The following is a 25,994-nucleotide window of genomic DNA, read 5'->3' on the forward strand; positions in this document are numbered from 1 at the left end:
AACTTGCTAAGAGCAGTATTTAAAGAGGAATGCACAAGATCTCATGGGAAGCGACTCCAGCTGAGACTTGGAGCATCCTTAGGGTCACAACGGGCAAACAGACATTGGTTGGACCGGGAGACTTGGCAGAGAACAGAACATGAGCAAGCATGGCACGTTCGAGACAGATCTTAGTTCCAGAAAGCACGTGCTGCTGGCAGAGATGGGTCAGACCATGAGGGGGTTTGCACACCATTCTAAGGAGCGTGAGCTTTATCCCCAGGGCAAAGAGGAGCACCCAAAGGGCTTGAAACCTAACAGTGATCACGGTTGCATGAGTGGAGCATGGGGTGGAGAGGAATGAATCTAGAGGGAGTAAAACCAGAGAGAACAATAATTTATAGATAAATGGGTATGTGCATTTTTACCACTCTCTGATTTTGCTGAGCAAATATGTCTCTGCGACTGCATAAGCATGCAATATTTGAATGTTTCTTGGGGGCCGTTAAAGAAAATACTTTAAATAGAGTATATATAATATGCTAGAATGAACTGCTGTATTATAATCATAAAGTAACTCACTGATCTCAAAAATTAAACCAACAAACCGGAAGTGTACTCTGAAATTCTGCTAGCCCCTGCTTTCCCATGTACCATGACAGTATTCTTTTTCAACAGTCTAGAATCTAGATCGATGCATTCAGAAGTGTAAACGGTCAAAGTCTGAATTATTGAATCTTTTCTATTCTCGGGCTTACAAATCTCCACAGATGGTTAAAGCTTGCTTAAATCTCACTGAGTGCTTCTTGCTGTAGTGTGGTTTCATATTTTCACGCATCTTCCGTGGGGAACTCTTGGCTTCCATGTAATAAAGGAACATTATTCATCCTTTAGCTTGTTCTGATCCGGGCTCTACCTAATTCTGAAACACTTCTTTCTAGATGCTGCCCTTCAATCTCAACATGTACATGCCTGTCATCTAGGTACTCACTGAGTTCTTAAAAGTCTTTTTAAAAAAGTGTAATCCAAAATAAAGCAGTGCATTCCTAAAGGAAGATAATATAGAATATCCAAAATTCTACATAGAAATGAGAATACAGTACATTTAAATTGTATGGCCACACCCAGAGTGATGACCATTTTCACAACCGTGCTAGGACTCTAAGGACTGGGAAAGCTGAGAACCAGAAAATCTAAATGCCTGTCTTCTTTCTGCTCTTTAAACCCCACATATTTCCACTGCTCCAGGAACAGTTATTAGAATATTATTTAATTCCTCAAAGTCTCAGCTTAAAAACTACAAAAATAGGAATAAACAGGTTGACACTCAGTATTTCGAGGTTTGACAATGTCTAAGTCCTCATTCAGCCCTCCGGAGTCTGACGGTGGTGCTATGGTTGGGATGCAGGCTCCTCTGATGGGATAAGAATAACCAGGGTGTCTTAGGTGGGGATGGACTCATCTGGATCCTAATTTTCACTCGGTAGCATTTAAATATTTTTCCAGGGTTTTTACTTCAAAAGATATTAATATTAAAAGTCAAACAGAATGGTACATAGCCTAGAAGAGAAAGAACCATTTTGAGTTTGAAGCTGCCTCCTCCATCTACTGACTGCCTGGACCAGGTACTAAAATTGAGTTGTTTTGTCCAGTATAAAAAGAGGGCAACAGTATTCATTGCCAGGATGACAGAAGGATTGAGAAACAGCACGTGAATAGTGTTTATACGACAGGCCTATAATTAGAAGATATTGTTATAATTTACCTAATTACTTTCCCTAAAATCCTAATCTAATAACTCCTGTAAATGACCGTTAGTTTGTTGATGAAAACTAAGTGTGAAGTGCTTTTTTAGCCACAAATAGTGAAGGGCAACTTTTCCATCAGTTGTGAATCTTGTGTATTAGAAGAGAGCCCTTGGGGAAAGGAAGCCGGAAGAACCAATTAGGTCCACACAGCCGTGGCATGGTTACCTGTTATAAGGTGTGGAAAAGGTTGCCAGGACAACGTCACGGCCATTAATACGAATCACATCTGTAACCGCCTGGAGTATGTTGAAATAGAAGTGAGAGTCTCCGGGAACTGAGCAGTTGAGGCGAGCCTTAAGGAAAGATGTCCACTGTTTCTCCAGGACTCGCTGAGACCCTCCCATGTCATTCTTGCAAACCTGGGCCACTCGTGGGAAAACGACCTGCAGAGGAAAACACACAGGGAGAATGAAATGCACTCACTTTTCGAGGTGATCTTATTAGAGTTTTCCTTTCTTTGAAAATAGAAACAGAACAACAAGGTGCTTAAATTAATCTCATGTTTCTAAAAAAAAAAAAAAAAAAAAAAGGAAAACCTCAGCATTGGAACAGCATGTTTTAAAAGATAAGGCTGTGGCATTTAATACAGAGCCATAAATCCTTCAGGGGATCAGCTCCCAGCCACATACACTCATTTCCATATGGACTGCTTAGCTTTTTATTGCCTCAAACAAAAGAGCACTTTGTATGCACCAGCTCTGGCATCCTCACTAGCTGCCTCTGGCCTCGAATCTCATACCCTGAATTCCTCTAACTGTGCAAGCCACCCGGCATTGATTTTGTGCCCTCCAACTCACCAGTAGTGACCTTGATCCACTCTCTGGTAATCATCACTGAAAGGGACATCCCCTAAGTGTCCTCTTGCTTTATTCAATAAAGATAAAATTTAGGACCCTCAGTTTGCTTAAAGATACTGTATATCTACTCTCTCTGTGTGGAGCATCTCATTAAAAAGAGAAAACTGTTGAGTATACCTGGAAACCACATCTCAAGACACTTGAAACTCAGTGTGAAATCACTGAACATCTGCCTATTACATTTTGAAAAGAAATATTTAAGACGTCCCCTGTACGCCGTTGCTTTTTTGCTAAAGCACCCAGGGCTTGGAGGCAGCACAGTGTTTCACTTCCACTAATCTCTGTATCGTCTCAAAATGATGACCTTGTCATTGGATTGATGGTTCCTATTTCAAGGTCATTTATAACCATATTGATCCAAAAGGGAGACCTCCTCCCCTCTTACCTTTCCCATGGTGTTGTACTCCACTGCTATTTCCCTGAAGAAGAAGTAGATATAGTCTCCATAGTCCACTGCTTGGACGAAATATGGTTCTGTGAACAAATTGGGAACTTTAATTGGGGACAAATCACATAGTTGAAAGAATTTTAATCAATTGCAACCAGTGACATGTTATTAATTAAAAGCACAGGGCCATTAGACATTTGGTTAACACCAGCCGTTTCTAATGACTGCACACATGTGCGTGCTGGTGATTTCAGAAAGCATTCGAGCCTACAAATTACATGTTTCAGAAGTGGTTGCAACCAACAATGAAGACTAAATGAGTGCTGCATATTCCTGTCTTTTATTTTCCACAATGGAATGCCCACATTACAGAGAGGGTTTCGTACACATCTCCTGTCAACCTGACTCATGCAGAGTTATGAGCGCTCTTTTCCTGTGCCCCGCACCTCCAACCCCCTGCTCCCTGTTCTTTTCATGTGGGACTCTGAAATGAGAGTTGGAGGCAGGAAAGATGAATGTAATGTGCTCTATTGTAGTAGCATTGGTAGTTCTGTTAACGTTCCAGAAACTGATGGGAAGTGAAAAAGGGAGGTAAATAAATCAGTTGAGGCAAAAGATGCAATTTGCACCTTCCCGTCTGTCAGAAGCCACTAATGAAATGAAACTAGTCTGGTCCCTTGGGACCTAAATGTCCCTCAAGACACCTATTGCCCCCCCCCCGCCCCTTTATTCTTTTGTTTTTTCACCTTTCAACCATTTTGAATCGTGCTTGACGGTCCGTAGGGTTGGTCTGTCTCCAAAACTCCGGTAAATAACTGCATCGATGGCAAGGAAGTCAGTCACTGTGGCCGAGTATAGTTTTCCATCTTAGAAGAAAGAGAAAAGAGGTGAATGGGGTGCGGAGCAAGACAGTGGGCATGGAGGGATAACAGAGACATGCCCCAGATTGCTTTCCCATATCAGGCAAATTAGATAGGACAACTGGGAAAAATCCAAGAGTCACTGGGAAAACACTTGGCCCACATTCCTAACCATTTTAAATGGGGATCATGAGAGAGGAAACATTTTTCATTTTTAAATTGCACAGCAATTTCTAAGCAGCAGCAGCTCCAGGGGGACAGGGTGAATGAAAAATGCTGTTTGCTTCAATTGATTAGATGGTCCTTGACTGAACTCTCCAGGCCAAGGCCCCTTGGATGCTGCTGCTGCCACCGCGCCGTGGCGGACTGGATCAGCCGGGGTCCCAGGGGAAGAGAGAAGCTGGCTGTTACCACCTGAAAGTTTCCGTTCAGCAGCAGTAATGGAGTCCTCAGACTGAACAGGGGAGGGGAGTTAAGAAAGGGGGTTCATAAACAAAAGAGGAGCTGACTAAACTGCTACTTAGATCCTGAGAGGCACTGCTCCCCTTTACCCGAGTCAGGGTTCATACTGAACCCTGCCAACGTGGCTACATTAGAGACAGGCTTGAGAGTACATCCAAAGCAAAAGGGACTGAATTGGACTAAAGATTGATCCCTAAAAATTTTTATTCTTTTCCTGGATTAGCAAACGCTTGGCACACAAATAATTAAATGGGATATTCTAGAATAGAAAAATCTATATAGATGAAACAGAGACAATAATTATATTCAAACTAAAAAATTACTTCCTTGGTTCTTTTCTAATGGGTTGCATATCTTCTTTAATTATATGTTGGCACTTCTGTACAATATAGTATTCTTTAAGCTCTCCCACTTGTGGGAAAGCATAATGGTTTATAAAAAGCTTATGCAAACATACCTAAGTAAAGTTCTTAATGTCTGCCTGTGGACTTCAAGTAACTGAAAGTGGTTCAGGTTCAGTTTAGAGCTGCCTTAATATCTGCACTATTAACAGCCATATATTAGCAAGTGTTGACTGTTTGGGTTAGATTGGAACTGCAGACAACAAACCTTTCTGTTGATAAACATATCTACACAAATCACAACTTTAATTATAGAATCATAACCCTAGGTCACACAGACAGAACTGGGAAGTGGGGGGTAGGGGGAGGGTGTGTGTGTGTGTGTGTGTGTGTGTGTGTGTGTGTGTGTTCCTTCTGACCACTCCCCACTACTCTTTTTGTTTTATATTTAACACTGGGTATTTCACCAGACTTTTACTTGTAAAACAGAGCACTATTCTGGCATAATTGATAGTATGGCAACCATTCAGTTGCAGCAAGGATCTTCTGTTAATAAGGGCTGAAAGTGTGTGAGGATTCAAATATTCCAGGGAACACCTATTGAGGAAGGGGAGGGGCAGTCATAGGATTGTCTCATGTGGCTTGTTTTATTTAGCCCCTGGAAAGTTGGCTTTAGAAAATACTTTGCCCATTCTCCTTTTACTATGCCAGGCTAAAATAAGTCCTCTTTTTAATTTAAAATTAAATTTACGTTCTCTATTGCAGCCCACATCCTCCTTGGTACCAACTAATGCAGGTTCAGGTGTCAGAAATGTGCTACAGTAAGTTACACATTTGGGAATATACCCAAGCATCTCCTCTGCTGGGCTTGCTCCTGCCCATGCTGACATAGGTTTACAAGACCTCGTGACCCTTACAATGCTGCTTTCCAGTAATACTGTGCTCTAACTTTGGCAGGGGACCCAAGGAAACAGTCCTGAACTGGCACAAGCTGTTTCTACATTCTGTGACTACAGATTTAGGACCACAAATGGATGACACTGAGGATGAGTGAGGCACAAGGAGCTAATTTTATTTCACAATCAAAGGCCTAAAGCTCCTCATCTAGCTAGGATGTGCCAGTTTTTATCTTTTATAATGGAAATTATAACTAACTGCTTCATTGCTTGCTATAACAATCACTATTATGCCAACTCTTCTCCCTACACCCACCTTCACACACACAGCTGGCACTGAATTCCTAAACAAATTTCTAATTAAAGCACATACACTCATCCATAAAAATCTCAATCTGAAAATGATGGCTTATTTCCTGCTGATTTATATCTTTTGCAATGGAAGGAAGGTGTAAGGATGGGGAGTATGGGTCAACCTAAGCTAACCAGCATCGTCCCCTAGGCTCCCACAACCGTTCCATCATAGATAGGCATGTAACCCAATCAGGTCAATGATATCTGAGAAGGTGTTTGCTGGAAACGGGGGGGGGGGGGGTGTAGCCTCACTGCTCTGAGAGAGCTTCCAGAAACTTCCTAATTGGGCTTGGCAAGCATCTATGACTGTGAGGTCAGCCAGTCTCTCTTAGAAGGAAATGAAAGTGAGCAGAAAAATGAAAAGGACATTTGTCCTGGATGATATTAATAAATTGTTGGATCAAACCAACTCTTACCCTAAATAATAAATCTATATCAGTGGTTTGAGGTGGGGTTTTCTATTATTGGAGCCCAAACAGGCCCTAACCAATATGTTATGTTCAGTGCAAAACTATTAGCCTTTTCTGAAGGCACAAAAGCATGGGTAAGTATAGCAAAGACTTCTTTTAAGAAGCAAAAGTACCACTTCCATACTAATTTCAAGTGGAAAAGGCATTGTTAATTATAGTATTTACCAGAGAAGTAAAGTATGACTGTGAATCTGTAAATCCCACAGAGTAGGTTTGCAGCAGCCAGGAGAGCATGCGGAAGCAAATGCATTGAGCAGAAATCAGAGCACTTACCTGCAAACAATGCGATGTTGGCATGTTTGGCATCATAGGGGCATCTGGCCATTCCACTAAGTTCATCCCCAAAAGGTTCCAAAGTATCCATCTAAATGAAATAACAGGACTTCATTAGGAGCAACAACTCACAGTAGTAATAGCAACTAATATTTACAAAGCACTTATGTGCTAAGTAATTCATATTCATGGTGCAAGGATCCTCAGATACCCTCTTAGTAAGTTTGTTGGTTTCAGCTGAGGAAACTGAGGTTAGGAGAGATTAAGTCTCTCACTTGATCAAGGTTCTACAGCTAAAAGAGTCTGAAATTCAGTCATGTCTGCTTGACTCTTAACCATTACGATAAACAAATTCCCATATCCTGCTAAAATTGCTCTAGAAATGAGTGTCTTCTCCTTGGAGAAGGAATTTCCGAGGCAATCACCAGGAAAACATATTTGCTTCCCTCCGTCACCCCCATCCCCCCAAATTATCTGTGCAGTCATGACCTCTACAGAGGAGGACCTAAGTTTTTGGTTTTGTTTTGCCTGAGGAAGTCTGCCTCTGTGGTTTAAATCCCAGGAGAAGACTCCAAGCTCTTCCTGGGGTTCCCTGGTAGACTAGTGTGGCATCAGCAAAGGTGCTAAAACCTGGACGTAAGCAGAGCTCAGGCGGCCTTTTGCACCTGCTTTAGAAACATGTCCCAGCCTCAGGTCATGGGGGCTCAGAAACTGAGGGGCTCACCCTGGTGGAAGGCGGTGAGGGATGGGGCTGCTATTTGACTTCGGTCTCCTAGTGCCCAACCCAGGCCTTGTTACTGTATGCTAGAGGTTATCACTGGCTTGCCAGTGAATTTTGTTTGGCCATCTTAGTATGTAAAAAAAAAAAAAAAAAAGACTAAGGGAGGAAGGAAGGAAAGAAGGGAGGGAGGGAAACAGAGCACTGTTTTAAAATGGGATTTTTCACATGAAAACCTGGATTTCTTGCTTTTGAACAAGCGGGAAAGTCAATTTAGGCCCTTCTTACCCAAGTGGCAGCCACAAGCTACTGTTGAGTAATGGACACCCTGCCATTTCCTTCCAACAAGCATGTGGTATCCAGTATCAAGGCCCCTTCACCCACAGAATGCATCAACAGCCTACATGCTTCACTCCTACGTTACCTGCCTGATCCTACAGGCATTTTCAGGTGTGGCAAAGCCTTACTAGCTATTCACCAAATACCATTTATCTTTCCTCAGTATCTCACTAACCTACATTTACCATCCTCCCTTGTGGTTAGGTGTGATCACATGACTGAGTGGAATGTGAGTGTAAGGCTATGCACCACCTCTAGCTCTGGCCCCTAAAAAACTTTCAGGGTCCTCTGCTCTTATTCTCCTTCCACATTCTCCCCCTAGACACAGAGGATCCAGTGGACAATTCCAAGACCCTAAGAGATGGCAGAGGTATGAGCACACGTTGGAGCTTGGCCTCCTGAATAACCTTGTTATTCAAAATCTCTGTTGCTGACCAATGCTCAACTGTGAGGGTAGCAGGAAATGAAGTGCTATCAGTCAGCCACTAACAGTGGTCAGAGGCTGGCCCACCTTGACCAGTATGTTCAGTAGTTTCAGCCTCTACCTCATGGTATTCTTCCTTATACCATGGGATCTTCCTAGTGTTTAATCTCAGAACCACAGAGCCCATAAAATAATCTCCTCCACATCCTTAATGTTTTATTTATTTTTTTAAATATATACTTTTGATTTCAGAGAGGGAGAGGGAGATAGTTACATCAATGATGAGAATCGTTGACCGCCTGCCTCCTACACGCCCCTTACTGGGGATCAAGCCCCTGACTTGGGCATGTGCCCTGACCGGAATCGAACCTCCTGGTTCAGAGGTTACAGCTCAACCACTGAGCCACTCCAGCCAGGCAACATCATTAATGTTTTTATGCCCTTCTGTGATTCAGTCTTCTTTAGTTTTAGGGTACGCGGCTTATCATCTGGCAGTTGCATGGTTTGACTACAGATATGAAAACTGAAAGGAGATAAACCTAAGATAGCATTGCTGCTGAGGAAGGATCCATGGAAAAGCTTTCATCATTAAATCAAGGTGCCCGGAGTCACTGCCCAGAGGAAAGACGTTTTACTAAGCAGCCGGTAGTGTTGTCCAGTCATAGTGTCTTTTGCCCTGAACCTCCCTCCAGAAACCATTTCTGGAATATGACAGGCCTTTTCTATCTGTAACCATTTTGAGATAGCCACTATTGAAGCCATCCTATTTGTTTAAACTATAGTTGAGATTCACAAGGCAATTGTGTTAAAACCATATATTTTAAAGTCAGACACCCTTTAAAGCAAATGTACTCTTTCCCCCCCGCCCCAGCACATTTTTTAAAGATATATTTGTATTGATTTTAGAGAGGAAGAGAGAGAGATAGAGAGATAGAAACATCAATGATGAGAGAGAATCACTGATCAGCTGCTTCCTGCATGCCCCCTACTGGGGATTGAGCCTACAACCCAGGCATGTGCCGTTGGCCGGAATCGAACCCGGGACCTTTCAGTCTGCAAGCCGACGCTCTATCCACTGAGCCAAACCAGCTAGGGCCCCAGCACATCTTTTATGAAAGTCTTTTTCTGATATTTTATTCCAACGAGACCTTTTTGATGAACTGTGACAGACTTTGTCATTTATGGGTCTGGCAAGTATTCAGAAGAGATGCTTAGGCCCTTGCCAGTATTGCAAAGTGGTTAGAGTGTAATCTCACTCTCTCCCCCGCTTCCTCTCTCTTCGCCCCTTCCTCCCTTTCACTCTCTCTAAAAAGAATCAATAGAGAAAAATGTCCTCGGGTGAAGATTAACAACAACAACAAAAAGATGCTTAGTACACAGTGATGCAACAGAAATGCCCTTCTCCCAAGCAGTGCACTGTGTAATCCTGGCATTGGGGAAACAATGTACAATGGGGAGATATTTTTTAAATGTACCTACTTCTAAAACAGTGGCCATAGCACAGCTATTCAAAGACAGGAAGCTGGGAAGAATTAACAGATTGGTTTGTGAGTATGGAAAGTGCAGAGACAAAACAATGCCACAGTGAAATCCTCTTTTCATGAAGCAAGAACTAATCTTTGCATTAGTCATCAAGTCTCAGACTTGACAGCAGCCCCTGGGAAATTAAATCACCGTAGGGTACAGATAAATATGCTAAGAACCAGCCTGACGTTTGCAAAAGTTCAAGAGCTTTAGAGCACAGGAGGGAAAAGGTATGGAGTGCAGTTTCAGATTTATAGTGGATAGCCTTCAGAATTCTTCCCCAGATAATCTTAGTTGGGGCCATAATCTTTCTAACACATTCAGCCTTTTTTACATAAGTAAAGGCATGGAGCAGAAGCAGAGAGCAAACGTTGTCACCCTCCTGCTTCAAGTTATTCTAATCAACTTGCTGCCTCTGTATCAACTATGGGATTTGGGATTTTCAGTGGAAGACTGGTCAGTGTTTTTGCTTTAACCCTTTTCGGTCCAACCTTGAGGCTGACTCAACAGACCAGGCGCTAGGAGCAGGTCCAATGTCGAGCAATAAGAACATTAAAAAGTTCAACATTCAATCCTGTCAATTAATTTGGACCAGACTGTTTGAATTCCCAAAGTAACATTGGACTGCAAAGGGTTAAATCTTTGGCTCTGATCTGTTGATAAAAAGTGCTTAAGAGAGAGTCTGTCCATTCTCTCTGAAGCCAAATACAATATGTATTTGAACACTTTTTGGCCCTAGTTGGTTTGGCTCAGTGGATAGAGCCTTGTCCTGTGGGCCAAAGGGTCCTGGGTTCGATTCTGATCAAGGCTGTACCTCGGTTGCAGGCTCCTCCCTGGCCTGGGCCCTGGTCGGGGTTCGTGCAGGAGGCAACTAATCACTGTGTTTCTCTCACATCGATATTTCTCTGTCTTTCCCTCTCTCTTCCATTCTCTCTAAAAATCAGTGGAAAAATATCCCCAGGTGAGGATTAAAAATAATAAATAAATAAATACGTAAAAGAACACTTTTCTGAGCAATGCCAAGTGTTCTCACGACCATTCGCCATGCTAGGCATATAGATGGGGACTGCACAGGAAGTACGTCTTGTCTGGTTTTTCAGAGGCTCCTGCTCCTGGAACATGAGGCTAGCACAAGTGAGCGGAGAAGGTATCACTGCAGGTGAGGCATCCTGGGAATGGAACATGTGCGGGAAGGATGAGGGAGATCACTCTCGGCCTGTATTTTGTCATAAAAGATAGCCCTCCAGCTAGGGAGTGTGTTGGGATTTGTTAGAAGCATTTGTCTTAATGAGTCCTAAACAATGACAAATGGAATATTAAGTGGTAGAATTAAAGTCAAACCTTCAGCTGTGTGCTCTTATTGGCTAGAGTAAATGGTCAACTGGATTGGTTGCCTTTATTATAAACTGCATGGATCCTGACATTATTTAAGTTTTTGATACTTTATGATAGTGTTTTTTCATCTATTTAGGTTTTTAAAAATATTGCATTAAAAACATCATTTATCTTGCTTGATTACTGAATTTTTTGGTGCCCTTATATTTAGCACTTGTGTGCCTCACTTGCCTCACCCTAATCCTGGTGCCCATTTCCAAGTATCAGACTGAAGATGAGCATTAGGGTAAAACAGACCCTCCAATGTCTAAGGCAGAAGGTCTCTGAAAACTGTGAAAGCAAAGGCTGGTGCCCTCCTGGTGCTGATACATTTTCTCATTTTCATACCTCAGGGTTTCACTTTATGCTGGTGAAACCCAAATCTTTAGTACTCCCACCTCTCTCCCTAAATCGAGGCTTAGCCATCCAGCTTCTTGTCAGATATCTCTGTTCATGTCTCATAGGCATTGCCATCCGCAGTGCTATGCATACTCTCATTGCACAAAACTGAACCCATCTCCTCACTACTCTGCTCAACCCCAATGCTCTTCCATCATCCCTTGTCTAAACAAGGCAGCCCGCTTCATCCATTCACCCAAGAGACACCTAGTGGTAATTCTTGACTCTTCCCTCTCGTTATCCTGTGCTGATCAGTTATTGAGTCCTATTGATTTTTGTCACTTAAGTATTTCCTGAATCTGTTCTCTTCCTTTCACCTATGAGGTCACCTACCTCCCGGCCTCTTTTTTGTTCCTACTTGTCACTTCACAGTCCATCACTCCAGAGCCAAATGAAGACTCCCAAGCTCAACTGACCAGGTTTACTCCATGCCCTTCGTTCACGCTGTCCCGCCTACCTGGATTGCCCTTCCCTTCATTTGGCTACCTTCTACTTCTATAAGACAAAGGTTAGGCATTATCTCATTCACTATCTCACAAAAATCAATTGAGCAGCTGTTTGGAGGCACTATGTCAGGTTCTGGGCAACCACAGGTGTGGTTCCTGCACTCACAGAGTTTAGGGGTTTCTTCTCGGCAGCAGGTGTTTGTGCTCCATATGTAAGAACAGCAGGGTGGGGGATGATTGAGAGAGGGGTCATCTGCCTCTTTCATCTACCTGGAAGCTTTCCCAGACTCCTCATCTCAGGCTAAGTACTTTTCTGTTGTACTTCCATAATACTCTGCATTATGTTGCCATGGCAGCAACCCTGTGGAATTGTGGTTTCTTCTTTTAGTCTGGCTTCCCTAAGGATGGAGACCTCTTGTCTGTCCTTAAACTTGGCCTGGCCATTGGAGAAACTCAATATATGCTGAACGAAAGACTGTAGCAGAAAGAAGGGACAGGGAGAACCAGCAACTGTGGGCCTGGGCCTCAGATCATTGCCACCTCTGCTTTGCAGCTGGTAGCTCCCACTTCTTCAGCAATAGCTCTATCAGCTGCATCAGAACTAGCCAGATTTATTAAGGCTTTGAGAGTTAATTTTTTTCCCTTGCATAAAGGCCAGGGTAGGTAAGGCCATGGTTAAGTAAGCAGAGTAGTAAATGGAATTAAAATTACTGTGTTCTTGAAAATTTTACTTAGAGGGAAAGTCTACAGGTTCCAATGGTCTGCTTTTGAGATACCTTTAAAAATAGGAATGACTCACAATACATATGAGTGTGTTTCTGTGCTCAGAGAGGTGGGAGGGAGAAAGAGAAAGGAAGAGAGAGAAAATCCACATGGTATGTGTGGTAAGTATGTTGGTGTTCTGAACAATAAAGAATAGGGTCTTATAGAAACCAACTTTGCTTGCTAGGCTCTTTAAAGACCTGTCAATCAATCCTGAACTAACAGGAAGCTTAGAAGCTTGTTCAGGATCACTCATGTGGAACAATACATTAAGTCCAGCAAGAGAGAGGAGCCCAGGTAGGGTTGAATTACCCCTCTTAGGTTGCTGCCGGTACAATCACAGTGAATTATGAAATACCTCCAGGACATGTGGTGCCAACAGAGGAAATCGCACTTACCTTATAGTTTCTGCAGGAAGGGTTGAAGGCATTAGTTCCACAGACAAACAAAGTGTCATCGTTTTTCATTAGAATAACTTTAATGAAGTTGTGACACTCATCCTGAAAAATAATCGAAACTCCTTTGTATTCAATCCATTCAACCCAGAAACCTGTTCTTCGCTGTGTACGGTGATCTAGACAGTCAGGTTAGAAGGAAGGTGGCCGAGGCGCCCGTCCGTTAAAAGTTTGAGCTCCTCCACATGTTTACCGGAAGATGATATTGACAACAACAATTGCCTTTAGAACAGTAAATAAAGACAGGGCGTAGAGCCTGTGTTTATGTCACAAAAAGAAGGCAAGCCTGGAATTGGCCACCTCCCCTTGTGTTAATTTTAATTCCAGATGTCGTAGTGTTTCTTGAAAGACAGGACGACTCTAGGCTGAAGTGTGGTTTTATGTGGTTCTGTGGCCAAAGGAACAACCCCTGTGTGCCTGCAGCAGCCTTTTCCAAGCTGTTCTGCAGAGTCCCTGGGGGCTTTGGACTGTGAGGTGAGCTACTAGAAAGTGCACTTAGAAGAGTCAGGGCAGCTGGCTTTGTGCCCATAATCCCCAGTGCCCCTAAGTAGTTCGTGATGCAGCCCTAGCTGATGTCCTGGTGTTTCATCACATTAAAAGCAAACTATTTTTGCAAATTAAAGCCTTCAATAAGTTGATGGAAAAAGCAGTTACTGGTGGTAAAGGGACTACTAGCGTGAATCATTCCACATCATGGTCTATGCTAGAGATAACAGTCCAAACCTTAACCCAAAGTGTCAGCTGCAGGAGAAATGAAAATTGCCTACCTTATGTTTTCCCTTCATTCTGCATGTGTCTACATCAGCCTGTTTAGATTTCCATGTCAGTTTCTGCAGGGACCAAGAAAGAAATCAACGAGAGCCCAGAGATTGTTGCATTTGATTTTAGAAGTAAAAGTTCCCTTGGGGAGACTAGAGGCTGAACATATATTTATTGACAGCTTTCTACACCCTTTCTCCATGGTTAATTCACCATAACAAGAAAAGATTAAAGATGGAAATGTTCACTTAACTACTATGTATTCATTAAACTACAAAATGATCTTTTCTTTGAGATACAGATGGAGGAAAAGAAGAATAAACAACTGTGGAAATTTCACATAAAATACCCAAATTAACTTGCTAAATCATGCTCATTTTGACAAAATACATGCCGTTGCCCTTTCCTTTCAGTTGATAAATCAATTTTCATAAACCAGGCTTTTTCCTTAAAATATGGAAGTCATTTTCTTAAAAATAAAGGAGACATTCACTTTAGGTGGACAAAGCTTTAATTCAGGCTACACTCCACGTAAATTCATGAACTAAAGGGGTCGTCTACTTCTATGGCAGATTTTATTAACTAAAATACCTCCATGCGGAGATATCAGGGGAGCCCAGGCTATATATTATGTCTGTCTGAAATGGATAATGATCAAATTCCTGAGCCACAACAGTCAAATCAAACTTAATACTGCAAGACCTGGAAACATAACATTTAAACATTCATGGGACAAAGTTTTACACATGAAAACTGATATTTTCCTGGACAAACATGGCAATATTTTATTGAAGGAATATAGGAATTACCTAAGACTCTAAAATGTGTATGCTCCCATGTATGATGAATAAAATATGACATATACAACTGTTTCTGAACACATATGAAGCCCTAACTTAGCCCCAAATTAAGATCTCACAAAATTATCTTCAATTATTATTAGCCATGTCCTCCCAATCCATGCATTTAAAATACAAATTCTCTTCAAGAATTATCCTAAAGTCCTTCATTTCAGAAAGATGGTTTTAAAACTACTTACTTTGCTACAATAAATTTCTTCTGTGTGTGATGTGTCTATATCAACAGTATAAATATGGTCCCTAGAAACAAAGAAAAATGAATACAATGTCAAACATAAGCATCAAGACAGTTCATTTTCTCCTGAATGGGTATGTATCTTACCCAAGGCAGATAAATCCATATCCCGCTATAAAAAACAAGACACCCACGTGCAAGGAAGTGGGAAGAGCTTCCAGCACCTTTGGATACGCTGGCATCCATTATGAAAACTCTCCTGCAGTCTCTCTCATATCAGAACTGTAACCTCTGCATATCGCAGTTCAGGAGAAAGGACTACGAAAGTTAAATTGGCCCCCAAATTGGAATATAGACGTGTTCCCATTTCAGTATCTTCAAACCCATGTACCAGACTCTTGGCATTCAGCATGCAGCATCTGTTCATCAGGGGGGCGAGCGAAAGCTAAGGTTTATCTCCATCTCTCAGCCTTCACTTTGGTGATGTGATTGGCAAGACGAAGACGATAAAGGGAAAATTGTTTCCAGAAGTCACTCTCTTCTTCACACAAGGATGGTCAATGAAGGCCTAAAGCGTACTTGAGCCTAAGTTTCCTTTTCTTGCTTCTGTTCACCTTCCTGTTTCGCTGAGAACTTGGGTTGTCTTTGTGACTCGCTGCCAATCTCCCCGAGGAGGGGAGAAAGGAATCGGCAGCTCAGGTGTGGGGCTATATTTAAACATCCCCTTCTGTTTGAGCCGAGTACAAGGGTGTTTTTGTCTGGAATTCAGGAGAAAGAAAAGAAAAGAACTACACTCAACTGGGGAGATGGGGGGCTAGTGAGGGAAAGCAAAACAGCTCATTTTCCTTTGAAATAACATTGGCTTTTTCTAAAATGCAGGAAGTCCTGAGGCTGGAAAATTACCCACAGCTTTAAACCAAGACCTCCAGGCTCCCATGCAGACTTTCAAGTCCCTCATTACTTAAAAGGAAGGCTGGGGGGCGGGGGGGGGGTGGGTAGGGGGAGAGAAAGGAAAGGGGAAAGAAAGGAATTATCTGTCAGGATTTACTTCAATCCCCTTCCCCCAATTTTCCCTCCCAATATTTTTGAAATCTGTTTGCTACCATTTTAAGAGAAGGTACAATCGATAAAAAGTAGAAACAGTCTCTCTCATGTGAAAATAAAAGAAGAGAGTAAGGCAGTGGGCTTAGAAAATTTCCTTGCCTGCTATGGAAGAGAGAGAGAGAGAGAGAGAAAGGGAGTGAGAATGTGTGAGGGGGAGAACAGGGAGCCTGCTTTGTAAATTGCTGAATTGGGAAGTTCTTCAAACTTCAGTAGGGTGCCAGAATTTCGCTGCCCTTTAATTTCCAGGCAGTTTTATTACATTCTTTTATTACTTGTTTGACTTTATTGGTGGAGCTGTGGGTCAGGCTCATTATTGGAATGGAATTGCCTATTACTTTGGAATCAGGTTTGAGAGGACTCCAGGTTTTCTTTGCCCTGCCTCTCCTCAGAACTTTAAGTAGGAGCTGAATATATGAATTGTAAATTAACAGCTGATTAATATGCATTGGCAATTCCTCAGAAAGCTCTGGGATTGCCCCCTCCTGGCATGACCTGTTTATGTTAATTAGCAGTTTAGAGATTAAAGGGAAGAAAAGAATTTACAAAATGGATAATAATGAAGCAGAATTGAAAGGGGTTCGTGCCATCAAGCCTCAGTCAGTCCCTGGGTTCTGGATGGCGCTTCCGATTGCTGACACCAACTGTCTAGAAGCATTGGGAAGCCTTTTAACAATACAATCTGTGAATGAAATCTCCTTTTGGACAATGCAATCTTTTTCAATATCCAAGAGATCTCATTGCCCAGCAAACACAAGCAGTCCAGGGTCAGAGGGTATTCCCAAGCACCAACGAGTGCATCCTAGGATTCATACCCAGCCCTTACTGAATTAAGTTATTTGACCATAAACTGACTTAATCCTAGGCCTTCCTCTTTCCCATTCCAGTAAATACCACTGAATTGTGTTGCCTTGGCTTGAGCCTGGTGTAAGGATTTAACTTGAAATCGTGTTATTTGCTGCCTAGGAACCTGGATCTCTCAGAGCAATGATGGGAAATGTGAAATTAAAGTAAGAGGAAAGACCCTAAAGATGGCAGCCACGGAACTCCTTTAGGAATCTTCCAAGAGTGTGTATTGAAGGGCAGTGGCTGAGTATAGAGTGAAAACAGCTTGTCAGTGCTAAGGTTTTATAAATTTTACCTCTAACAAAAGGCGAGTCTGCTTCATAGTTTTTAAAAATTGAATGTGTTTCTCCTTTTTCCCCTTCCATTTCTTCTTTCTCCTTTTCTTGGTACAAGGGGTTAGTTTAAAACGGTTTTAACCAGCTGGAATAATGGTCAGGATTAGGTTTGCATAGCACTTTGCTCCTAACTCAGGTACACCCTGGAACTGCAGCCCACAGCCATGCTAAATCATCAGGCATATCATCCAGAGATTCCATTGCAAAGTGAACAATCTATAGAGCATTATCGAGTCAGCCTATTCTCACAGACCCAATGTTTAATCACTTGTTTGGATACAAATGTAGTCTTCCCGCCCTGCTACATTTAGGAAACAAAAAGTATTTAAGAAGAAGTTAATATTCTGCTACAGACATGTCTACTGAAGACCTTGTTGAAATGCTTTTTAATGAATGCATGCAATGACTATGTTCTTGGGCAATAGCTCTTAGAAGGTTATTCCCAGGACAGATATTACCACCTCTACTGCTCAGTAGGCTGTACAGTATAGGGAGTAATGACTCAGACTCTAAAACAAGACCATTCTGGTTCAAATCCTGCTCTGTCATTTGGACCTAATCATTTACCTCTTTGTACTTTGGTTTCCTCCCATAAGACATGAGGAATAATAATATCTCCTTCTCATAGGGTTTCTTTCAGGATCAAGTGAATTAGCATTTCTAAAGAACTTAAAATTATATTTGCAATTTATAGGGCACATACAACTAGTATGTACTATATAGTTTTTGTGAACTGAAATTTTAAAAAAGTGTTTTGACATTGCTCCCTGTGACCATATACGGGGTACTTGCAGGATATTTTAATCTCACCGATGGTTTTGTTGTTGTTTTTACTTTGTCATACAGCTTGTCATTTCAGAAAATCTACGTGCTTTAAAAGAATCAACCACTGTTGTCATTTACCTGTTCTTTACCTGTGCTCACAGCCAGACAAGAACCACAAACACAATCTCTATTTCTTTCTCCCTGTGTGAGATTATTAATCAATCTAGACTCAGTAAGACCACAGTGGAATTTCACATGATGGTATTCCTTATTGCTGTTCATTTAGAGATTATTTTGAATGTGCTACACACCTTCAAAAGGGGATCATACATTGTTAGAATCCCAAGAGACCTCATTAAGATAATCTATTCCAACCTCTCATTTGACAGAGAAATATTCCAGGTAAATCAAGAGCGAACTTAAAACAAAAGCCTAAATCCATGTGACTCCTGTTTAGGCAGTTTTCTTACCATGCCAGTCAGCTTTAAGACATAGTGTGTTTAAATGACATTTCCCCAGTGGATGAATATTTTCTTACTAGATCCAAATCAAAGATTCTTTGGGTGCTACTGCCAATCTGTTAAAGTAATGATATATACTATCCATTCACTGCAGAAATACAAACAGGTTTAATATACACAAACTATATAATAATACATGTTTACACATTCAACTTAATTTAACAAACAAGTATCAAGGAGAAAGGCACTCTACTCAGTGCTTGAATAAATACTTGCATATATGTTCCAGAAAAACATTGGATTACTTGAGACTAAAATCCAAAATAGGCAATTATCTAAAGCCGTATTACATCAGGCAGACACAGAAAGTCTCAAAAGAATGATTGCTTGACACACTAAAGTAGCCTTTAATTAAATAACACTCTGTTTGGGAATGTCAAGGTCTTTTTAACAAGATGCATAGCGGGTCCATTTATATCTTAGGACCTTCAGATGCTTGGAAGGCAGAGCTGTGGACCAGGCCACTCACCGGGCAGCGATGTAGAGGGTCCTGTTCATGATCATGATCATCTGGATGTCCAGTCGGTGCCTCTGTGTGCTGTTCCGTCCTGGCTTGTGGCCCACAAACACCGGATACTGTTTTGTATCTGTGAAAAGAGGAGATGGGGCAACAAAGGGAAAAGGAAATCAAGCCAAGAATTGACAGGGCAGGGAGAGAAAGGGGGCTGTCTACAAAACAAAACCATATTTAAGTCAGACCATAGGACCATTTTCCATCTTCAATGAGTCTGTTATTTTAGGAAAAATTATGATGGAAGAGTGCTCTTTAAAAGAATGATCATGTTACAGTTTCATTTTCAGATGGTAATAAGCCTGCATTTATATTTCCAAGTGTCACCATTTCTGACTTGTCCCTCTTCCTGGGGCTTAAACTTGCAAGTGAACCCTTTACATGAAGGTGCTCTTTTTCCCCAGTTCTCTTTTCATCTTCTTTAGAGTGCTAAGCCTGGGGGGCAGTCTGCCAAAGATCTTGTCTCGGGACAAAACTGTTTCAAAGCGGCCTTCCCATCAATCACCACAAAGGCAATGTGGTCTGGAGGCGAGAGCCCTCGACCAGGAGCCAGAAGAAAAATACAGTCTCCACAGGCGTCCAGTTGGAATAATCTGCCATTGAAGGCGGCCCCGCTAGGTTGGTTGGCATTCTAGGAACTGTGGGAAGTTCGCTCTTGAGTGAAGCAATTGGTTGATCTCACAGTAACGGGCACTTTGACAGGACAGGGTCAAACTGAGTGTAGCCAGTCGGGTGATCTGGACTTTCCCTGGCTTGGAGAGTGAGTGAGCCTATTTCTCCTTTCTCACAGTTCTCTTTGGTTGACAGTGAGCAATTTGTAATAATGCCTGACCTTTAGACATACCTACATCTCAAAAACCTCTCTGCCTGTAATCCTACCAACTTCGGAGCACAAGCATTCCCCCAAAGAAACTAAGGAGGAAAGAAAGATGAGTCACATTTAAAAGGCATTTGTTTTCAGGCGGTTGGGTGGGCATATAATGACTCGAAAACCATTCACAGATTTATGCTCAGACCCGTCACTATAAACCTCAGTAGTATCTGGGTATGACTCACAGTGGGTGTCTTATTCAGGAGCCACAATTATTTTACTCACAATTAAGCTTTAGTATGGAATTATCTTGTGCCTTTCTCTCCACTGCTCTGAAATTTCATTTACCCATTCATTAAGGAGCTTGCTCAAACAGTAGCATGTCTCAGTACTATCAAGGTTCAGGTGCTCACTGGAGTATCCTTTCAGCAGCACATTTGGGCTGGGGTCTCTTCTCTATACCTATCTCAAATGGTGCTAAATAAGTGCTTACTAAGGTTTGGTACCTTGAATTAAGTGGACTCTGCCACTTCAAGAATGATGATCTTAAACTACATAATTTGGCCTCAGTCATGCTCTGACTTCTGTTCTCTCATTGTTTTATGTATCAGTCTTGCCACCTCACCTTATAAAATCATCTTTTTCATCCCGGACCATCTAGCAGAAAGCTGGGCATTAATGGATTTTATCAGTATTCCATATTGGTTTAAACACCTTTTGTATGGTTTATTCGATGTTTGTTTGGGGATAATTACTGGAAAAATATATATTAGGGGAAAATGCTCTCTTTCATTTTTACTGCGATAAAATATTTTGTCTTTTGGAGGGAAGGAAAAAAAGCAGTACATTGGCTGCTCCATCCAATGTACAAGTAAATTTTCTTCATTTGAGGAATCAACTAAATTCTCAGTCATGTTGCTTTCTATCCTTGACAATGAAGCAGACCAAAAGGAAAATTGTATAAACAGTTAAAATAGGCCTTCAGGATTAAAATTCACTCTACCTAAATCTAGCAATGATATAATCTCTAAGTCTAAAAAAAAGTTCATCTTTGTCTCTAGAATGCTCCAAAGCAGTCTTACTATTTTCTGTCCTTCTAGGAAAATTCATATGTTAATTACATATGAAAATGTGCAATACTAGTAATACCCAAGGGATAGTGATATTGTTTCACAGCTGGTTTCCAGCTGGATCACAGCCTCCATGTGGTAACGGAGACTTCATTGACAGTATTGAGGAACGTTTCAAACGCTCACACGTATGTGTCATACAACAGCATTTAATGAAGTTATAGAACGGGCATTCCACCGACTTGACTTGAATTAACTTTGCCACCTGCACAAGTTCAAAGTGACCAATAAGTCTCCTATTCTATTAAACTTTTCAATGTTTCACTGGTTGATGCACGCGACAGTGTCCACAAAGGGAGAGAGTGGGATTGTGGGTACTTACAGTTGCCATGCGAAATACTGATTGGCTCAGAATCTTCTGGGAAGCCAGCCCCAGCGCAGTGCAGCAGTGTGAGATATAGCAGCAAGGCTTCTGGCCTCATAGTAGTTCAGGGGGAGACTTTCTTTCTCTACTTCACCCTGCCAAAGAGCAAAGAAGGATTTTCTTTCTCTTTTTGCAAGTCAGCTTTATTCAGCTCCATAAAAATGAAATGGCCTTGACGGTAAATTTAAGAGAGAAGAGGTCTCTGCTTCATATCTTTTCCATTGTGAATTCACTGATTATTGTGTTTCACATAAGGAACCTGCATCCATCCATTACCCTACGGCACACCGCCTTCCCCAGGCACCCACGCTTGCACAAAGCTTCTCCCAGACATGTGACAGAGAGCCTTCGTTCCTCTGTCCTCAGCCTATAATAGGCTATTATCGGCGGCTATTTCACAATTACGAAATGGCACCCCTCAAAATATGAACAACTGAAGAAACATTTTTTTTAAAGGTGTAAATCCCTTTTCCTTCTCAGCAGGTTTTTAGCAGCAAGACATCCCTCAGACGTGTTTTGTTTGGCCAGCCCAGGATCTTTCAAAAATTTGTAGTTGCCAATATTGAAAAATTAGGAGATTTCTAACCTTTAGACAAATCAGAATATCTTTCTTTCTTCTTTTCTTTTTTTTTTTAAATCCTCACCTGAGTATTTTTTTCTATTGATTTTTAGAGAGAGTGGAGGGGAGGGGGAGAAACATAGAGAAACATCATGCAAGAGAGACACATCAATTGGTTGCCTCCCACCAGCACCTCAACTGGGGCTGGGATCGAGCCTGCAACTGAGGTACGTGCCCTTGACAGAAATTCAACCCAAGACCCTTCAGTTTGAGGGTTGACGCTCTAACCACTGAGCTACCAGTTAGGGCCAGAATATCTTTCATATTGACCTAAATAACAGTTCCTCTCAGGCACCACACCTCTCCCTACCCCCCCCCCCCCACACACACACACGCTCCTATACCTATAACTGGTCCCATTCACTGTTTCTCTTACCTGCTTGACCCTTTAATTGAGATTTTTACCCTTGCTTTCTGGAATTCCATAGTAATTCTATAGTGATCTTAGACATACATAAAATTACAGAGTCTGTGATTAAAAAGAAGTAAATGGTTCTTTTCAGACTCTGAAGAATACTCTAGGGAGAATTTGAAGCCACATATTGAAATAGGAAGGTTGATTTTTTTAAAAAGCATATCTCTGTATATTTTAGTCTCATATACCACCTTGCAATGAAATAGTCATGAATAAAAATGCCAGATATACTGTTCTACCCATCTGTATTTTCCTAAAGATGCTCTTTATGTGTAGAAAAAAATCTCTAAATCTTAGAAGTAACAACCATTCCATGTAGAGCAGCTGGATACAGTGAAAGAAGACTATTAAAACAGTAAATATCACATAATTCTGAGGCATATTTCAAATAAGTGTTGATCTATCAGGGAAGTTAATGTAAAATGAGGATATCTTATCATCTCTCCAGAGTAGTAAAGCCTTAGAAGTAGCCTGCCAAAGATGATCTCTTTTGAACAAAGCTATTTTACATTAGTCCATCAATCATTTAAGATTTGTGTGTAGAAAGGTCAAACTTAGTAACAAACTGCTAACTTATGCTTTTTAGAACACCACTTAATATAAGATACCTATGTCTCTCTTTTTCATGCCAAAAAAAGCATTAACAAGTCCGGAGTGTTGCATTACAACTTATAATTTTACAGTCACAGCTGGGTCTTAATCGTTTTTTCAGTTGAAAAGTGCACATTAATTAATTGGCTTTATCTTGAAAATCAAAGAGGGAAAGGGGCTGAAAGAATAGCCTAAGCAATTCCACATCTTCAGCTCTGATGTGTAGATTAAAATTAAACTTTAAATGATTACTTGTTCAAAGGGGTGACCTGTTACCAAGAGACATAAACATGTATTTACAGACAGGTTAAACACAGCAGCCCATTCATGCATTCATTTGCCTGTTCTTCCTATTCTGGAGAATCTCATCCCAAAGTGAAGAAGCTCTGAGGTACTCATATTTGTTTCTCATAGTTTGTGTTCAGTATAACAATGAAGAGGTGAAATCCTATCTAATAAAAGACAAAAAGGGTAATTAACCATACCTCCACTACGATTCCCATTGGCTAATCAGGGCGATATGCAAGTTAACTGCCAACAAAGATGGTGGCCAGCAGCCATGCAGCTGAAGCGAGCAGGAGGTTTGCTTGCTCCAGTGATGGAGGAAGCCAAGGTTCCTCGCCTGGTGCGGCCCGGCTCTGAGCTCCGGAAGCAACAATGTTTCAATTATAGAAGCTAAACAAACCCCAGATACCTGCTTTCAGCTGGCCGCGGCCTCAGAGCTGGGAGCGCCAGTGACAGCAACAATGTTTCAATTATAGAAGGTCAATAAATCCCAGAATAAAAATAAAAAGAAAAAAAGGAGAGGCTGGGAGCTTCAGTCGCCCGCCAGCCTGAAAACGGCCCTCAGCCCCTCACCCAGACTGGCCAGGCACCCCAGTGGGGACCCCCACCCTGAAGGGGGTGTGGCCAGCCTGAAAACAGCCATCAGCCCCTCATCCAGGCTGGCCAGGCACCCCAGTGGGGATGCCCACCCTGAAGGGGGTGTGACCAGCTGCAAACAGCCATCAGCCCCTCACTCAGGCTGGCCAGGCACCCAAGCGGGACCCCCACCCTGATCTGGGACACCTTTCAAGGCAAACCAGCCGGTCCCCACCCGTGCACCAGGCCTCTATCCTATATAGTAAAAGGATAATATGCAAACTGACCCGAACAGCACAAAGACTGGGAATGACTGGTCACTATGACACACACTGACCACCAGGGGGAAGATGCTCAATGCAGGAGCTGCCCTCTGGTGGTCAGTGTGCTCTCACATAGGGGAGCTCTGCTCAGCCACAAGCCAGGCTGATGGCTGCCAGTACAGTGGTGGTGGTGGGAGCCTCTCCTGACTCCTCAGCAGTGCTAAGGATGTGTGACTGCAGCTTAGGTCTGCTCCCTGCTGGCAAGTGGACATCCCCGAGGGCTGCTGAGCTGCCAGAGGGATGTCTGATTGCCATCTTAGGCCCAATCCCCTGGGGAGCAGGTCTAAGTCAGCAGGTGGTCATCCCCCAAGGGGTCCCAGACTGCAAGAGGGCACAGGCTGGGCTGAGGGACCCCCACCGAGTGCACAAATGTGCACCGGGCCTCTAGTCAATAATAAGAGTTAAGTAAAACATAAACCAGACATCAGTTGGCTGTTATATTTTAGATGAGAAAGTATATGGGGAAGAGGAAGCGGCAACATTTACCAAGAGCTCAAGAGCAGTATTACAGTGTTATACAGGAGCATAGTACCTCAGAGAATTTGCAGCATGTAATGGAAGAATAATGGCACTCAAAAGACTGAGTCTCATTTCTTTAGCAATCTTCGGGAATATATGTATACTTTTAAAGATTAATTTTTCTTGACATGACAAATGAATCTCTATCCTTCCACAACTGCATTCATTTTTGTGCAGATGTCCTACAAGCTAATAAAGTTCTGCTATTTCATTATATCTCCCGATTTTATCTTTTTCCATCTTAAAATTGGGTTAGATGCAACATTCTCAACCCCAGAGGCTGGCAGGAAGAGCGTTGTATGCAGAATAAATATATTTATTATACATTTCAGTGGCTTCTTTTAATCCCTACACATAGCCGGATCATGGCTGAGATGGGTTATTTAAATTTCTCCAGGTTTAACTCTGGCTGGTGTGGTTCAGTGGTAGAGCATAGGCCCAAGGACCAAAGGGCCTTGAGTTCTATTTCCAGTCAAGGGTACCTTCTTGGGCCCTGGTCAGGGTGCTAGTGGGAGGCAACCAATCGATGTGTCTCTCTCTCTCCCCCTCCCTCCTTTCCACTTTCTCTAAAAATCAATGGAAAAAATATCCTCGGTGAGGATTAACAAAAAAATTAAATATCTCCAGGTTTACAATAGGGCTCTATGCCAGGAAAAAAAAAAAAAAAAGCTGTTTTATGTGTCTTTCTATCATCACACCATCAAGTTGTTAGCATGTACATCATAAGGGTGAGGGTGTTCTGGCAATACTGGTTAATCTTGGCCAGTCCACATGAACACTTTACAATTTTCTTCAGCTGAGGCTTTGATGTATAGCTCCCTTCCTACACAACTTTGGGCTCTAAACCTTGTAAATATATAGTCAATATGTTTTCTTATTGAAGTGATTACTTGGTGGAGAAATATCACTTCAATCACATTGTCATTTTCCATCCTGTAGAATAGGGGTGGGCAAACTTTTTGACTCAAGGGCCACAATGGGTTCTTAAACTGGACCGGAGGGCCGGAACAAAAGCATGGATGGAGTGTTTGTATGAACTAATATAAATTCAAAGTAAACATCATTACATAAAAGGGTACGGTCTTTTTTTTCAATAGTTTTATTCATTTCAAACGGGCTGGATCTGGCCCGCGGGCCGTAGTTTGCCCACGGCTGCTGTAGAACATAGGTTGGGTATCCCCGCTAAGAGCAATTGGGTTGGCTGGGAGAACAAAAGCAAACAAGAACTTTCTACTGTGCTTCAAAATCTTGAGTTAGCTGGGCTGCCGCGATTAAAGATATTGTTTAGGTAATCTTTGAAACTTGAAGTGTTACCTAAAAATGTTTTGGGGCACCTGCAGACATTTGTTGGTTTCCCTC

The 25,994-nt window shown here is 42.0% G+C and overlaps 1 protein-coding gene across 1 annotated transcript in view; it reads right to left on the minus strand.

Moving 5' to 3' along the window:
* Positions 1 to 25,994, minus strand: part of SEMA6A (semaphorin 6A) — a 128,273-nt gene that overhangs the window by 37,242 nt on the left and 65,037 nt on the right. Inside the window, exons 2-10 of the mRNA XM_081088742.1 lie at positions 21,266 to 21,402; positions 18,961 to 19,078; positions 14,928 to 14,988; positions 13,897 to 13,959; positions 13,073 to 13,174; positions 6,689 to 6,779; positions 3,779 to 3,898; positions 3,030 to 3,118; positions 1,953 to 2,170 (exon numbers count right to left, since the gene is read on the minus strand). Of these exons, the coding sequence (XP_080944868.1) occupies positions 1,953 to 2,170; positions 3,030 to 3,118; positions 3,779 to 3,898; positions 6,689 to 6,779; positions 13,073 to 13,174; positions 13,897 to 13,959; positions 14,928 to 14,988; positions 18,961 to 19,078; positions 21,266 to 21,365 (962 nt within the window). The 5' untranslated portion in view covers positions 21,366 to 21,402. The remainder of the gene's footprint in view (positions 1 to 1,952; positions 2,171 to 3,029; positions 3,119 to 3,778; positions 3,899 to 6,688; positions 6,780 to 13,072; positions 13,175 to 13,896; positions 13,960 to 14,927; positions 14,989 to 18,960; positions 19,079 to 21,265; positions 21,403 to 25,994) is intronic.

This window comes from Myotis nattereri, assembly GCF_964212035.1.
Source record: "Myotis nattereri genome assembly, chromosome: 4".
In the NCBI taxonomy this organism is placed as follows: domain Eukaryota; kingdom Metazoa; phylum Chordata; class Mammalia; order Chiroptera; family Vespertilionidae; genus Myotis; species Myotis nattereri.